The sequence below is a fragment of the Schistocerca nitens genome, chromosome 2 (genome assembly GCF_023898315.1).
Source record: "Schistocerca nitens isolate TAMUIC-IGC-003100 chromosome 2, iqSchNite1.1, whole genome shotgun sequence".
Taxonomy (NCBI): domain Eukaryota; kingdom Metazoa; phylum Arthropoda; class Insecta; order Orthoptera; family Acrididae; genus Schistocerca; species Schistocerca nitens.
In genome coordinates, this window is record NC_064615.1 from 322,646,442 (window position 1) to 322,664,238 (window position 17,797).

A 17,797-nucleotide genomic window follows, 5' to 3' on the forward strand; every position below is an offset into this window, starting at 1 on the left:
AACAACAAAGGGCCTATAATACTACCTTGGGGAACGCCAGAAATCACTTCTGTTTTAGTCGATGACTTTCCGTCAGTTACAACGAACTGTGACCACTCTGACAGGAAATCACAGATCCAGTCACATAACTGAGACGATATTCCATAAGGACGCAATTTCACTAGGAGCCGCTTGTGTGGTACAGTGTCAAAAGCCTTCCGGAAATCCAGAAATACGGAATCGATCTGAAATCCCTTGTCAATAGCACTCAGCACTTAATGTGAATAAAGAGCTAGTTGTGTTTCACAGGAACGATGTTTTCTAAACCCATGTTGACTGTGTGTCAATAGACCGTTTTCTTCGAGGTCATTCATTACGTTCGAACACTCTTTTAAGGGATGAGTAATATTATGTCCGGAGAGCCTCCTCTCTGCACCCGTCTTATCTGTACGCTACTGGCAGGTGCAGCTGTGCTAGCCAGATGCAGCGCTCACCTGTAGATGGAGACGTCGAGCAGCATCTCCTCGGAGGAGACGTCGCACACACGGATGCCCCGCAGGCTGACAGAGACGGCGACGCGCGGCAGCTTACGGCCGCCCGCCTTCGCCTGCAACAGTCCAGGTACCACCAGTTCAAGCCATCTGCTCCCTGCTCTCCTCACCGTAGCTGTCACCATTGGGGTCCGCAAGGGGTGGGGGTGGCAAGGGCCAGTACTTGCCCACTCTTACTATTCGGCTCTACAGACTTCTTCTCATTGCAAATTTCTCGCGTATTCATAGTAATGATTATAATAAACAGCATATTTAACATTACCATTGTCCGTAGCTCGTGGTCGTGCGGAAGCGTTCTCGCTTCCCACGCTCGGGTTCCCGGGTTCGATTCCCGGCGGGGTCAGGGATTTTCTCTGCCTCGTGATGACTGGGTGTTGTGTGATGTCCTTAGGTTAGTTAGGTTTACGTAGTTCTAAGTTCTAGGGGACTGATGACCATAGATGTTAAGTCCCATAGTGCTCAGAGCCGTTTGAACATTACCACGCACGAAAGAAAGTATTAGGATGGTTCATAATGTTTTAATTGTCACCTCGAAAAAGGAAGGTTACTGAAAGTTTGTATACAGGGTGGTCCATTGACCGTGACCGGGCCAAATATCACACGAAATAAGCGACAAACGAAAAAACTAAAACAACGAAACTTGTCTAACTTGAAGGGGGAAACCAGATGGCGCTATGGCTGGCCCGCTAGATGGCGCTGCCATAGGTCAAACGGATATCAACTGCGTTTTTGTAAAAATAGGAACCCCCATTTCTTATTACATATTCGTGTAGTACCTAAAGAAATATGAATGTTTTAGTTGGACCACTTTTTTCGCTTTGTGATAGATGGCGGTGTAATAGTCGCAAACATTTGGCTCACAATTTCAGACGAACAGTTGGTAACATGTAGGTTTTTTAAATTAAAATACAGAACGTAGGTACGTTTGAACATTTTATTTCGGTTGTTCCAATGTGGTATATGTACCTTTGTGAACTTATAATTTCTGAGAAAGCATGCTGTTACAGCGTGATTACCTGTAAATACCACATTAATGCAATAAATGCTCAAAAAGATGTCCGCCAGTCTCAATGCATTTGGCAATACGTATAACGACATTTCTCTCAACAGCGAGTTGTTCGCCTTTCGTAATGTTCGCATGTGCATTGACAATGCGCTGACGCATGTTGTCAGGCGTTGTCGGTGGATCACGAAAGCAAATATCTTTCAACTTTCCACACAGAAAGAAATCCGGGGACGCCAGATCCGGTGAACGTGCCGGCCGTGGTATGGTGCTTCGACAACCAATCCTCCTCTCTAGAAATGTGCTACTCAATACCGCTTCAACCGCACGCGAGCTATGTGCCGAACATCCATCATGTTGGAAGTACATCGCCATTCTGTCATGCAGTGAAACATCTTGTAGTAACATCGGTAGAACATTACGTAGGAAATCAGCATATATTGCACCATTTAGATTGCCATCGATAAGATGGGGGCCAATTATCCTTCCTCCCATAATGCCGCACCATACATTGACCCGCCTAGGTCGCTGATGTTCCACTTGTCGCAGCCATCGTGGATTGTCCGTTGCCCATCTGTGTATATTATGCCGGTTCATGTTACCACTGTTGGTGAATGACGCTTCGTCGCTAAACGGAACGCGTGCAAAAAATATGTCCTCGTCCCATAATTTCTCTTGTGCCCAGTGGCAGAACTGTACACGACGTTCAAAGTCGTCGCCATGCAGTTGCTGGTGCATATAAATATGGTACGGGTGCAATCGATGTTGATATGGCATTCTCAACACCGACGTTTTTGAGATTCCCGATTCTCGCGAAATTTGTCTGCTACTCATGTGCGGAATAGCCGCGACTGCAGCTAAAACACCTACTTGGGCATCATCATTTGTTGCAGGTCGTGGTTGACGTTTCACATGTGGCTGAACACTTGCTGTTTCATTAAATAACGTAACTATCCGGCGAACGGTCCAGACACTTGGATGATGTCGTCCAGGATACCGAGCAGCATACATAGCACACGCCCGTTGTGCATTTTGATCACAATAGCCGTACATCAACACGATATCGACCTTTCCCGCAATTGGTAAACGGTCCATTTTAACATGGGTAGTGTATCACGAAGCAAATACAAACCGCACTGGCGGAATGTTACGTGGTACCACGTACTTATACGTTTGTGACTATTACAGCGCCATCTATCACAAAGCGAAAAAAGTGGTCCAGCTAAAACATTCATATTTCTTTACGTACTACACGAATATGTAATAAAAAGTGGGGGTTCCTATTTAAAAAAAACGCAGTTGATATCCGTTTGACCTATGGCAGCGCCATCTAGCGAGTCAACCATAGCGCCATCTGGTTTCCCCCTTCGAGCTAGACAAGTTTCGTTCTTTGTAGTTTTTTCGTTTGACACTTATTTCGTGAGATATTTGGTCCGGTCACTATCAATGGACCGCCCTGTATATGTGGACTGAAACGACGAATAAAAATTTATACCAAGGCCAGGATTCAAACGCGGGTCTCCAGTTCAGTAGGCAGATGCACTGACCACTACGCCACCCTGGTACAGCGAGTTTTGCGCAACTCCACGGACTACCCCAGCACACCTCCCTCCTCAGTCCAAATTCCCACGTATGTGGATCCATATATTTTAACTTCATTAAAGCACCTATGCCTGAGTTTCAGACAGTGTCCCTCGTTTCTTTCGATACTGAGGTACTGTTCCAATGCAGTTGGAGAGCCTCCGCAGTGCTGTTCGAGTTTTGGGGGAACAGCATTTGGTATGAGGCGTGAAAGGGATTTTGGATGGGGAGGGAGGCGTACAATATGCCACAATTGAGATGAAAACCTCCGTTTAAAAAATAATTTTGTTTGTAACGGGAAACAAACCGTCGCTTTCCGCCGTCACTGCGCTCCGCATAAAAGACGTAATGGGCAGTTATTGTTTGGGCTGACTCCAACTACACTTTAGGAAAACTAAATTGAAAATATCTACTGAAATACCACAGATAATGCGCATGATGCGTCTTCGCAGAGATGCCCCGTATAACTTGGGTTTGGTTGTCACACTGTTCACGGGAACTATACTGTTTCCTTGGTACAGCGGTGGTTTCGGCGCTGTCCTGCGGTCAAGGCGGAAGCGAAACCTTACAGAACGTTATCGAAATGGCGTCCATAATCCGTAGCTTGCTCGTACAGACATTATCGAGCAGCAGAAAATGGCAGGTCCAAAACCCTGGAACGCTGTTTCCGGCAACAGTCCGCAGTACAATCAAAACATGGCTGCAGTACATCTGCCCGACTTCCATTCCAAATTCCCGCAAAGACGCCCTCTCCCCCTACTGGTCTACCTAGCCACAACACTGGTCCCCTACGTGTTTGTGGACAAAGGAGTGCCTTGATAGCTTACCGGTTCTACATTCAGTTTTACATGGCAGAGCTCTGGAGAACACAGCCATGTTATACGCTGGGTGTGTATATTTATGCTTCAGTTGTGGACTGAAATGCCCCAGTCGAGAAGAGGAAAGAAAGGACTGAAATTTCAAGTTCGAAAAAATGTCCGCTCAAGGAATTGAGACTTTCTCAAACTCTATGGGATGCAGCATGCAGTCCAGTTGTTACGGCTACACAAAAATGTGACAAACTGGGGTAACAAATACCACCTTAGTTCAGTCGTGGGAGGTTCTCCCATTCACCTATTCGAATCCTGGATTACACTTTATTCAAAAAGTACAAAATATATCATTCAAAACATATTCTATTCATCTTCAATTAAATCAGTCACCATTAAATAATCGAAAGCATAAAAATGAACCAGTGATCAATTAACATGGTAGATGTGAATTTTGTAAGCGAAGAAAGTGTTAACGGTGGCATCAAAATTGAATAAATGTATTTCCTGTTTCTGCACTTTGAGGAGTGTAAATGTGTCATTTTTAATTATTTCTGTTGCTACCCAACAATGTTAACCTAACAATATTGGGGCGTGAATAAAATTATTTTTGTTAGGAACTAGTTGGATACCATGGATTTAATCATAAGAAGGATGTTATGTTACATTTTTGAATGAAAAATATAGCATTCATTTTCATATTAATAATATCAGAAGATGTACTTTGGGTATATTAATGAAAAATCTGCATACCATTTAAGTATCAAAGTAGTCTACCTTAAAAAAATCGAATGGATAACTATCAGTTGTATAAAAACAGTAAGTTTTATACACTTCTTGTCAAAATTAGTTCTTGGAGGACTATACGTTATCAAAATCAACGAATCAGTTCTATAAAAAATGCCACTCTTAGACTCTTGCCCCCTCTTGAATAAACTTCTGCGGACACGCACGTTTATCGCAGAACGAAATGATCTTAATATGGGTCAAGGAACTGATCTGTCCAAGAAATGTTTACGATGGCATAACACCTGTTATTTACCTTAAACACAAAATTTTCAGTCCGTAAAATCCTCTCTTCACAGAGTGATACACACAACGAAACATGCTCTGCAGTATAAGAAGGCTTACTCTGCTGAGTTAATTGAAAGTACGTCAGTCTTTCTTTCATTTCTCTGTACCTTTCAAGAGCAAGTATTAATATTCTGTTTTCATGAGACGTCCGGTGGTTAACAATGAAGAGAAAAGCGTGTAGCCAACTCTTACGTGTTCGTTTGCAGCGGCTATGACATGCCATGCGAGGCCGCTGATCATGTCCTTCCCACGTCGGTCTCCACCTTCCCAACGTGCCGTTCGTTGCACCGGTAATTCCCTCGTGAACGTCTGGCTATTCCAGACAATTAGAGTAGCTCGTGCAAGACGTCAAAATGATGCGTGGTTTTTGGAGCTGACACTGATCCTTCTCGCGACTTTTAGTCGACATGATGAGCTGAGGAATCGCTGGTTGAGGAAATGAGGGTTGCACTCGAGAGACGCTGGATTGCGGAATGACGTTAAGTTAGATTTTCCCCAAATGCCGCTAGGAGGTCTTAGTGTATTCGAAAGTGATGAGTACGTGTCCTTGTTAGCGAGCGAGGGATGATGGCGTGTTCTGTGACTTCAGGATGGGCGTTTAAACAGTTTAGAGAAGAAAATTCGAGGTTACCGAGTGCCGGGACATATTTATAGTTGGGTTCACGAACTGCTTGCATATAAAACTCAACACGTCGACCTGAACGGAATAAATCAGAGAGATGTGAGGGAATTAGATTAGTAAATGAGACATTTAAAGTAGTAAAGGAGTTTTGCCATTTGGGGAGCAAAATAACTGATGATGGTCGAAGTAGAGAGGATATAAAATGTAGACTGGCAATGGCAAGGAAAGCATTTCTGAAGAAGAGAAATTTCTTAACATCGAGTATAGATTTAAGTGTCAGGAAGTCGTTTCTGAAAGTATTTGTATGGAGTGTAGCCATGTATGGAAGTGAAACGTGGACGATAAATAGTTTGGACAAGAAGAGAATAGAAGCTTTCGAAATCTGGTGCTACAGAAGAATGCTGAAAGATTAGATGGGTAGGAACAACAAAGGGCCTATAATACTACCTTGGGGAACGCCAGAAATCACTTCTGTTTTAGTCGATGACTTTCCGTCAGTTACAACGAACTGTGACCACTCTGACAGGAAATCACAGATCCAGTCACATAACTGAGACGATATTCCATAAGGACGCAATTTCACTAGGAGCCGCTTGTGTGGTACAGTGTCAAAAGCCTTCCGGAAATCCAGAAATACGGAATCGATCTGAAATCCCTTGTCAATAGCACTCAGCACTTAATGTGAATAAAGAGCTAGTTGTGTTTCACAGGAACGATGTTTTCTAAACCCATGTTGACTGTGTGTCAATAGACCACAAGATTAGATGGGTAGATCACATACCTAATGAGGAGGTATTGAATAGGATTGGGGAGAAGAGGAGTTTGTGGCACAACTTGACTAGAAGAAGAGATGGGTTGGTAGGACATGTTCTGAGGCATCAAGGGATCACCAATTTAGTATTGGAGGGCAGCGTGGAGGGTAAAAATCGTAGAGGGAGACCAAGAGATGAATACACTAAACAGATTCAGAAGGATGTAGGCTGCAGTACGTACTGGAAGATGAAGCAGCTTGCAGAGGATAGAGTAGCATGGAGAGCTGCATCAAACCAGTCTCAGGACTGAAGACCACAAGAACAACAACAGGTGAAATCTGTCACCGTCCACTGTTTGCATGGCGGTATGACCTCCACGCTGTCACTTGACAAGCCACACGTGAGTGAACAGCACGGCTATCGAGAAGAGGAGCCGCGCACTGATGCTGAAACTATTTTATGTGAACGACAGCAATTACAGTGCTGCATTGTAAGTGAAGCAGATACCAGGCTGAGATGCCTTGAAAGAACCTTAAGAAAACGTGATTCGTCCACGAAAGAAGTGGCTTACAAAAGATTTGTTCGATCGATTCTTAAGTATTGCTCATCAGTCTGGGACTCTTACCAAGTTAGATTAATAGAAGAGGTAGACGAGATTCGACCACGAGCGAAGCGTTTCTTCACGGGATCGTTCAGTGATTAAATTTTAGTCGGTGCGAGAGCGTTACGGATATGCTCCACAAAGTGCAGTAGCAAACTCTGCAAGAGAAGTGTTGTGCATCACGGAGAGGTTTTCTGTGTAAATTCCGAGAACGTTCGTTCTAAGAAGAGTTGCGCAACATATTACTCCCTCCCACATACTTGTCGCAAAATGGCTACAACGGGAAGAAATTAGAACTAATTCAGTGATTTACCGATCATCATTCATCCCACGCGCCCTTCGCAAAATGGAACAAGGAAAGGGGCGACGGGGTGAGATATTGGTATAAGTAGTACCTTCCGCCAGTAGTTCGTGGAGCAATGACCTCAGAAGGTAGAGGAAAGTGCATGCGGAGCTTGTTGGACAGCAGCCATGCCCTTGACACGTGTTCTGTGGCCGATCTCGCAGCTGTCTCCTCTGGGAGTGACGTGAGGCAGAAGTCGGATGGGTAAAGTCAAATGCAAGCAGCAGACAGATGAAAAGGGCACCTCGCACATGTGAGACTTTCTATGTCTTTCGGCCGAGCCAAGTGACACATGTCTACTGCTGATTCTTTGCCTTGTGGAGGCTACGTAGCTTCTTAATTGACGAGTCATTTGATAACAAGGATATATCTGAAGACGGATTGTTTCAAATTTGAAACTGGTAATATTAGACAAAAACTGCGATGTGTACTGCTAAACAAAACCAATTGACGCTTTTCTCTCGTGGGCGCACTGTTTTGCCGACTGGTCAGTTCTACTGATGGCATGTCATCCATACTTGTTTCTTCGCCTACGCTTGCGCGCTAGGAGTCTTTTCCTTCAACTGCAATTCTATTCCGGCCAACTTGATTCATTTTAATCAACCCTGGGTTAGCTACTTCGAGAAAGCCATAACCGATTTCCGTGCATATCCTTGTTCAACTTCTCCAATGGCTTCGGTGCCGACGGAATGTAAACTGTAACCAACCTTCCTTTTGTTTAGATTTCTAGTTTCTAGTATAGGCTAGCTTATGAAAAGTCGCCGCCTACATCAGAGACTGATAGCCTATTGAAGAGCGCTTTTCGAAGTTAACGACACCGGACTTTATACGTTTGTGAAATCTGTGCTAGCTACTATATTTGTGTAAAACTGTAAGTTATTGCAGATCACGAAAAGCAATCCTCTCTTGTTCGAATACAGCGTTAGTGGCGTGGTGCTCGATGCAGTGACGTCGATTACGTATCTAGGCGTAAGGATGCAGAGCGATATGAAATGGAACAAGCATGTGTGGACGGTAGTAGCAAAGGCGAATGATTCACTTCGGTTTATTGGCAGGACTTTAGAAAAGTGTAGCTCATTTACAATGCAGTCCGCGAATAGAACACTCTTGTGGCCCACTCTTGACTTCTGTTCGAGTGTATAGGGTCCCCAACAGATCGGATTAAAGGAAGACATCGAAGCAATTCAGAGGCGTGCTGCTATATTTGTTATCGGTAGGATCGATCAACGTACGAGTATTACGGGAACGCTCCGTGAACTCAAATGGGAATCCCTAGGGGGAAGACGACGCTCTTTTCCCGAACACTACTGAAACACTTTAGAGAACCGGCATTCGCCACAGACTGCAGAACGATTCTGGTGCCACTTATGCACATATTAGGTAAGGACGGCGAAGACAAGGTATGAGAATTCAGAACTCGTACCGAAGCATATACACTCTCATCGTTTTTCCACCCCTCCAAGTGCGACTGGAACAAGAAAGGGAATGACAAGCAATGGTACAAGGTAACCTTCGACATGCACCGCATGTTGACTTGAAAGATTGTATGCAAACATAGATATGTATGCATCGAACCTGCGTACCTCCTGCATGGAGGAACAACTACCTTTAACTGCTCTTCTCAGACAGGCAAAATTTTTATTCTTACTGTATACAGGGTGTTACAAAAAGGTACGGCCAAACTTTCAGGAAAAATTCCTCACACACAAATAAAGAAAATATGTTATGTGGACATGTGTCCGGAAACGCTTACTTTCCATGTTAGAGCTCATTTTATTACTTCTCTTCAAATCACATTAATCATGGAATGGAAACACACAGCAACAGAACGTACCAGCGTGACTTCAAACACTTTGTTACAGGAAATGTTCAAAATGTCCTCCGTTAGCGAGGATACACGCACCCACCCTCCGTCGCATGGAATCCCTGATGCGCTGATGCAGCCCTGGAGAATGGCGTATTGTATCACAGCCGTCCACAATACGAGCACGAAGAGTCTCTACATTTGGTACCGGGGTTGCGTAGACAAGAGCTTTCAAATGCCCTCATAAATGAAAGTCAAGAGGGTTGAGGTCAGGAGAGCGTGGAGGCCATGGAATTGGTCCGCCTCTACCAATCCATCGGTCACCGAATCTGTTGTTGAGAAGCGTACGAACACTTCGACTGAAATGTGCAGGAGCTCCATCGTGCATGAACAACATGTTGTGTCGTACTTGTAAAGGCACATGTTCTAGCAGCACAGGTAGAGCATCCCGTATGAAATCATGATAATGTGCTCCACTGAGCGTAGGTGGAAGAACATGGGGCCCAATCAAGACATCACCAACAATGCCTGCCCAAACGTTCACAGAAAATCTGTGTTGATGACGTGATTGCACAATTGCGTGCGGATTCTCGTCAGCCCACACATGTTGATTGTGAAAATTTACAATTTGATCACGTTGGAATGAAGCCCCATCCGTAAAGAGAACATTTGCACTGAAATGAGGATTGACACATTGTTGGATGAACCATTCGCAGAAGTGTACCCGTGGAGGCCAATCAGCTGCTGATAGTGCCTGCACACGCTGTACATGGTACAGAAACAAATGGTTCTCCCGTAGCACTCTCCATACAGTGACGTGGTTAACGTTACCTTGTACAGCAGCAACTTCTCTGACGCTGACATTAGGGTTATCGTCAACTGCACGAAGAATTGCCTCGTCCATTGCAGGTATCCTCGTCGTTCTAGGTTCTAGGTTTTCTCCAGTCGCGAGTCATAGGCTGGAATGTTCCGTGCTCCCTAAGACGCCGATCAATTGCTTCGAACGTCTTCCTGCCGGGACACCTTCGTTCTGGAAATCTGTCTCGATACAAAAGTACCGCGCCACGGCTATTGCCCCGTGCTAATCCATACATCAAATGGGCATCTGCCAACTCCGCATTTGTAAACATTGCACTGACTGCAAAACCACGGTCGTGATGAACACTAACCTGTTGATGCTACGTACTGTAGAGCAATGAGTCACATATCAACACAAGCACCGAAGTCAACATTACCTTCCTTCAATTGGGCCAACTGGCGGTGAATCGAGGAAGTACAGTACATACTGACGAAACTAAAATGAGCTCTAACATGGAAATTAAGCGTTTCCGGACACATGTCCACATAACACCTTTTCTTTATTTGTGTGTGAGGAATGTTTCCTGAAAGTTTGGCCGTACCTTTTTGTAACACCCTGTAGATTACGGAGATGAATTTGTAAATTAGCAAATAATACAAATGGTTCAAATGACTGTGAGCACTATGGGACTTAACTGCTGAGGTCATCAGTCCCCTAGAACATAGAACTACTTAAACCTAACTAACCTAAGGACATCACACACATCCATGCCCGAGGCAGGATTCGAACCTGCGACCGTAGCGGTCGCGCGGTTCCAGACTGTAGCGCCTAGAACCGCTCGGCTACTTCGGCCGGCAGCAAATAATACAAAAAGACTACAAAAAGTATATACAGATCAGCCAGAACATTATGAACACCGACCTATATCGATATAAACCCGTCCAGGCGATAGCAGCGTCACCTGGCGAGGAGTGACTGTTACTCATACACACGCTTGGTGCATGAAGTTTCAGTGAGCGTCCTGCCGGGTGTAGGACGGGTAAGGCGTGCGATCTGTCCGAATCTGACCGAGGTCAGATATGGACGGCCGACAGGCTCGACACTAGCATTTCGGAAACTGCATGACTTGTCGGGTGTTCGAGAAATGCTGTGGTGAGTGTCTTCAACCGTGTCGATAGGAAGGCGAAACCACGTCCAGACGTCGTGGGGTTGGGCGGCAACCCCTCATGACGGATGTCGGACGTCGTAGGCTGGGCTGACTGGTAAAACAGGTAAGGCGGTGAACTGTAGCGGAACTAACATCATACTTTAAACTTGGGCAAAGTACAAGTGTGTCTGAGCACATAGTGCACCGAACACTCCTGGCGATGGGCTTCCACAGCGGACGGCTCATCCATGTGCCAATGTTAACACTACGACATCGCCATCTACGACTGAAACGGGCACGTGACCATCAGCACTGGACGTTGGCGCAGTGGCAAAGCGTTGCAGTCTCTGGTGAATCTCGAACCTTCTTCATCATATCGATGAGAGGGCGCGAATCCGTTGTCTTCCAGGGGAACAGCTCCTTGACACCTGTACTGCAGAACGGAGACAAGTTGCCGGCGGCTTCATTATGCTCTGGGGAACATTCACTTGGACGTCCATGGGTGCAGTGGAGCTCGAGCAAGGAACTGTGACGGCTAAGGAGTATCATACACTGGTTGCAGACCACGTAAACCCCTTCACGACGATCGTGTTTCCCAACGGCAGTGGCAATTTCCAACAAGGCCAGGAGTGCGATGGATTGGTTCGAGGAACACAATGGCGAGTTCCAGTTGATGTGCTGGCCCCCAACTCGCCAGATCTGAATCCGATCGAACACATCTGGGATGTGACTGAACATGGCGTCAGAGTTCATTACCCACCTTCACGGAATTTACGGGAACTAGGTGACCTGTGTGTGTCGATGTGGTGCCAACTCTCTCAAGCGATCTACCGAGACCTCACTGCTTCCATGCCACGACGGGTCGCTGCTGTTACAAAAGTGGACATAGGGGCTGTTAGGTCGGTGGTCACGATGTTCTGTCTGATCAGAGTGTTTTCCATTTATTTTTGAATTAGAAATACATTGCAGACTTTCTGGCCAGAACTAGGGTGTAGATCACGTTACTGACCATGGTGATGATGGTCTTGATGGCCTCGGCGGTGGCGGTCTCGCTGCTGGCGGCGCCCACGAGCGCGCTGCCCAGGTACTTGAGGGTGAATGTGGCCGCCTCTGCCGGGTCGCCCTCCAGCTCCTTGCAGTTGGCCAGCGCCCACTCCTCGCACAGCTCTACAACACACAAGCGCGCTCGTTATCCAACGTTTTGCTATCCCAACGTTTTTGCTAAAGAGCTAGGCATCAAGACAAGTCGCCTTCAGCACAAGCAAGCGATTCATTTAGAAGCAAAGAGCAACCGATACTGCCAAATTGTTAGGTAGCAAACAGACCGATACAGCTGCTTTAGCGAGGCATACCATCGTACGAAAATACGTCGAATGAAGCACGCACTGGTCATAATGGTGCAGTCGCCTAGGTCTCTGAACAGATAACTACGTGAATATACTAAAAACAGTCCACAGTTAAGAAACCAAGAGTCAGGGAATGTCTCAAAAGGAACCCCTTGAGCGCGAGGTTGCAAAGGGCCAGTGACGTTTACGGCATTCGACGCGACACATGTTGTCTACCCGCTCAACCACAATATTGGCTGCTAATGGCAATAGGGGCGGGACTGGGGGTATCAAGTGGTGAGCACAGCGTGAGGCTATGGAGCATAGTTGAACTGCTTAGTCGACAAGTAACTCACTACAGCTTTACAGTGCTAGTGGTGTTGATAAAAAGCAGAGCAATAGCAACGATAAACGTAGCAAACATGCATTATATCTACAACAACAGTTGTCGATGTTGACATTTCATCAAAAAGGCATCTGAGGAATTTTGCAGAGCGAGAAAGAATTGGCAGATGAACTATTACCGTTTCTGCTAGCTGATTCAGCGGAATGTGTGGTGTATACGCTCGGCTATGTGGACAATGTACATGAGGAGTACAATGATGACGATACGCGCTCAACAAGTGAAAGTGATATTGAAACAGTTGTCAAGCCATGTTGTTCATCATCCTTGTCGGACAGGAAGCCACAGGTGCCGTCTCCAATGAAACGTAGTAAAAGACAATCATTGTCCAAATAAACAAAAAAAATTATGAACCGATTTTGAATAAGTCCGCAGCAGTATGACCGTGTAGTGCATAAGAAAACCTACGGACATTCAAGGTAGAACAAGGCGCACTTGTTACAAAAACTGATATTTGCGCGTTTCAAATATGCTCGTTACCACTTACAGGATGCGCACGATAGTGATCTAGTACGTTATGCACACGAAACTGAGCGCGACATATATTAAAATGATTTCAAGGGAAGCAGTGGATGGTTGCATAACTTCAAACAGTGCTACAGAATCGGAAGACAGTAAAATAACTAAATTTCAAACAAATTTTCAACTTGACGATGCACAGCAAACTGCGAAATCGGACCCAAAATGTATAAAATAGATAAACTTATCCCATTGTTCAACAGAGAATTTGTTTTCGACTCCGACCAATCGGGATTAGAAGAGGAAATGGATATGAAAGGAACACTGGAAATTAAAAGTACCAAGACAGTTATATGAAGATCAACTAACATCAACGCAGTCGTATACAATTATGCCCATTGTTAATCTGGATGGTAAATTGGCTGGAAAGTTATTTATTGTGGTTCGAGAAGCTGGAAGTGTTCAGCCCCTTCTTTCTCTAGTGCGTGATCTTGCGAGGGCAGCAGTATATTTACATCTCTGCAAGCAAGAGTGGGAAAATGGGCTCAAGAGAACTACATCTATGGTATGAGTACTGCTTTCGGCCAATAGCTGGTAAAAATGATTTGCTTTTGCTTTATTCCTGATCTGCGTATAAAAATCATATTCTTCTAGAGCAAACTATCTCTCCGGAAAAGTGTGACATTGCAGTTCATACCACCTGGAACCAGTGGAGAAATTCAGCCTGTGGATGTTTGTTTTTCCCGTGCTTATAAAACATATTATCGCACTATCTGCAGCTACGCCTTAAAGGGTGGCCAGTTTCACGATAAGCTCCACGACAGACTGTTTTGCAGTCGGTTGCAAGACATCACATTCCATCAGTTCTCATCATCTCGTTCAGCCATATGATTAATATGAACTCTTTAAGAGTGGATACCTAGCTGAACGTCGTGCACGGTTTGTAACTCCCGAGGAGTTCGCCTTCGATCTTGACGGTGCGAACCTTTGTGATCACAGTGACGCGCCATTTTTCATTCGGTGTTCACGGTGCAAGTTAATAGTTTGTATTGAACATTTCTTGAATGTCGATGAGGTCCATTTTGTGAAGTGTAACACATAAATCTCATAGAAGGCTGACCTCTGCACCTCTAGCCACTCATTTTCTGTCGCCACCCTGATGCACATTGTGAGTCATTAGCCGCTAATATTTTTCCTGTCAAAATTGTTAACACAACACTTTCACATGAGCCTTACTAAAAACTGAGCTTGCGACCCCTACACTGAAGGGGTTCCTGTGAGTATTAATGAGAAGACGCCATTTGCCTTAGAAATTTTGTAACAAATACAGTTTCGCAGTAGTAAGTGGGGATCGCGTTGTAACCCAATCAACCACGAAAGCTTATGTAAGGTATAAATATAAATTCTAAATCGTAGTGGTGTTGATCATAAGGGTCGGTCTGTGGCCCCTGTCGGTAGCGGACAAGAGTTGAGGAGCGTCCTACCTCAGAGTCAGACACAATGTCATTGAAATGTTCAACTTTAAATGGTTCCGTCTGTAATATGTGTTCGAGTAAAGTCAAGCGAAGAATTTCGTATTCCGTTTCAGCTGTGTAATGATGATAGCCTTGTTATGTTGTGATGTAGCTGATATTGAACTGCTGTCGACACAATGTATCGATTCCTGGACTTGTAAAAAGAATGGCACCTTACTCCTGCAATACGTTACTGCGGCTGAATATTCTAACTCTGTTCAGTTGTTCCCGGCTGTAGTTGCAGATGGAGCTCTGCGCTGGGAAAACATCCAGAGTAAACCCTAACAGCCTGAACTCAGTGGTTCACTAATAGTTGGGAGAGATGCCTGCTTACCTCATCTTCTTTGTCTCGTCAAAGTATATAAACTGAAGTCCGCTGCTCGTTCCTGTCTGTATGTTTGGTTTAACCTCGCGAACTACTGTCGGGTTTTTGATCCAATATTGATTATTAGATTGATTCATAAGGAGAGTTCGTGTGCACAATTTATAAATATTTCCTGGAAATTGGCTGAGCTATGATGAATTAAAGTCTGTCGCCGCTGTGAAAACGATAAAATTCTATCTAGTGGTACAGGCGCCGAAACTCCAGAATGCAGTAAAGTTTGAGTACTCCTTGGGTAAGGTCTGGTGGTCTATTGGTGAAGCATGTACTTGGAAATTTAAATGTTGTGGGATCGAATCCTGCTTTTCAGTCTGTCTTCTAACTCAGCATTCAACTCCAAATAATGTGGAGATTCACCAGAAACGACATGTGGTTCGGATTCCACTTTAAACTATAGGTCACTTTGTCCGTTTGGGTAAATAGAACAGGGACACGCTAGTCGCCGTAGTGGTGTCCAATGGATAAACCTGTAGCAGGCCATTGAACCACACTAAATTACTATTACCATGATTTATACATATCTTCTTCATCTATACATTTTATAAATTAAACTCTCCCGCCACGTTTTTCTATCTGTATGTGGAGGGTCAGCTCAGGAACCATTCTAGCGTCTGGGAGGAAGTATAATGTGTAGGCTGACGCTTCCTGGCACACTCACACTCGCCCACGATGCACAATCACTCTCTTGTGGCTTCTGCCACAGGAGTTGGATGAGCATCTCTGTCTCTCTCTCGTGCCACTAAACAGACTCGTGAAGCGAATTGTGTGTCCTGTCGCAGGGATGAGCAAAGGTACAAGTGTGCAGTGGTGACTTTAGCCTATGTCACTGAAAAGTCGTTGCCCATGCCAGTTGACCCTAGCACTGGCGGCTCTCTCTGCATTATAGGCACACAGTGGCCTTCCTCATGGTGTCGCCCGAGATGCCCGGGGCTTTCATCATGAGCTTACAGGTTCTGCACGAAAACTAAAAGACCTTACTTCCAAATGTCACACACCTATCTGTTTCTTCTCATAGATTATTAACTGATCTACCCACACTCGCGCATCTCGTAATTCCCGCAGAGGTCTTAGAATAAAGCCAATGAGAAGTCGTAGACTATCGATGTTATTTTCGTCACAGCCCGTCTTTGCCAACTACAGTTTCAAATGTGAAAGCCTTTAGTATTCTATGAAAAGAAACGGATGGGTGTGTGACATATGGAAGTTTGGGTCTATCCAGGGAGTGTGCTCGGATGCCTAAGTGATAAGGCGACAGCTTGCGGTAATCGGGAAATCCGCGTTCGAATTCCGATCTAGCACAAATTTTTACATGTCCCTTTAGGTAGTACATCTATACCCTCAGAGGTGGACAGGCGGATGCGCAACGGTGATATTGCATGGACGCCCTCTGTCAGAACGCAAGCCGGCGGAGTTAAATTTCAGTTGTCAAACTAGTAAAATTAACTATCGCTGGACGTGTCATAATAAAGTTCTCAAAGTAATAAAATTAGCTGTAGCTGGACGTGTCATTAAGCTTAACAATTTGTCTTTCTGAACATATCAGAGGAAGCACCGGATCCCAAGCCGTACCAGACAGACAGCCGCCCTCACTATTAATAAGATCTTCCACCAAGCGTATTCTTGCCAATTCCTTAATAACTGAATGCAGAAAGCTCTTGTCGTGGCCAAGATTTTCATGACAGAATAATCCATAGTACGTCTTGTGGACATACAACATTGGGCTATGACTGACTTACTGCGAAGCAAAAGGCGAGTGTGGCGCTCATGTTCCATGTATTTTTTATGAACTATGTACGTGGTCGTACCAATGTAGGGTTTGCCACATTGGCATGGCATTCTCTAGGCCCAACCTTTCGCCTAATCAGATCATCCTCTGCCGAGCCGAGAAGAGCATGCGTTTTTGTAGGTGGCCGGAAGATTATTTTAACTTGATGTTTCTTAAGGATTTTGCCTAATTTAGATGAAATCTTTTACGTGTAACGACTAGTCCAGCAATATTAATTTGATTGTTTTGACATCCGAATTTTAAATCTGGAGGCCCACAGTTCGACAGACGGCATGCACGCAATATCACCATTAAGCACATGCGTGGGCGGAATAGAAGGAGCAATATTCCACGCATGACGCTGAACTTGACAAAGGGCGGTCATCGTCTTAAAATGAATGAGCATGAACCACCGCGTCAATTTTCTGTATAAAGTCAGCGACATGCGCCAGTAGTCTCCGGTGTAAACACACCTGAAGATGGCTGAGTAGTTTTGAGCCGAAACATCGTGGCAAAATGTCGGCGTCATCTAGGTGCTAGCTGGAACCTCGTGAAACACTCATTACGCTGTTCGCAGGTGTTTATTGCTATCGCCTTTGTGAACTGTAGAAACAGTAAGACACTGAAATAGTTTGTGTCTTCCCTGGAGAAATATAGCTGTAGGTGAACAATGGTGTTTCAGTTGTCACACCAAGTGGAAAAAGTAGTACTACACAGAATCTTTAACAGTAGGTCTCTTCATCATTGGCATAACTGAACTGGCGCTAAGGATAAATTTCTACTTTGCCTCACCCGCTTCCTCCCACCCAACTTCTGAGCCCCTGCCGACATCAGCTCATTTTTTGTTCAGTCCTGGACGTTTCTTGGCCTTAAATTACATTTTC

General features: G+C 44.9%; 1 protein-coding gene across 1 annotated transcript in view; it reads right to left on the reverse strand.

Moving 5' to 3' along the window:
* Positions 1-17,797, reverse strand: part of LOC126236110 (low density lipoprotein receptor adapter protein 1-like) — a 190,545-nt gene that overhangs the window by 30,939 nt on the left and 141,809 nt on the right. Inside the window, exons 2-3 of the mRNA XM_049945180.1 lie at positions 12,075-12,232; positions 474-586 (exon numbers count right to left, since the gene is read on the reverse strand). Coding sequence (XP_049801137.1) covers positions 474-586; positions 12,075-12,232 — 271 coding nt within the window. The remainder of the gene's footprint in view (positions 1-473; positions 587-12,074; positions 12,233-17,797) is intronic.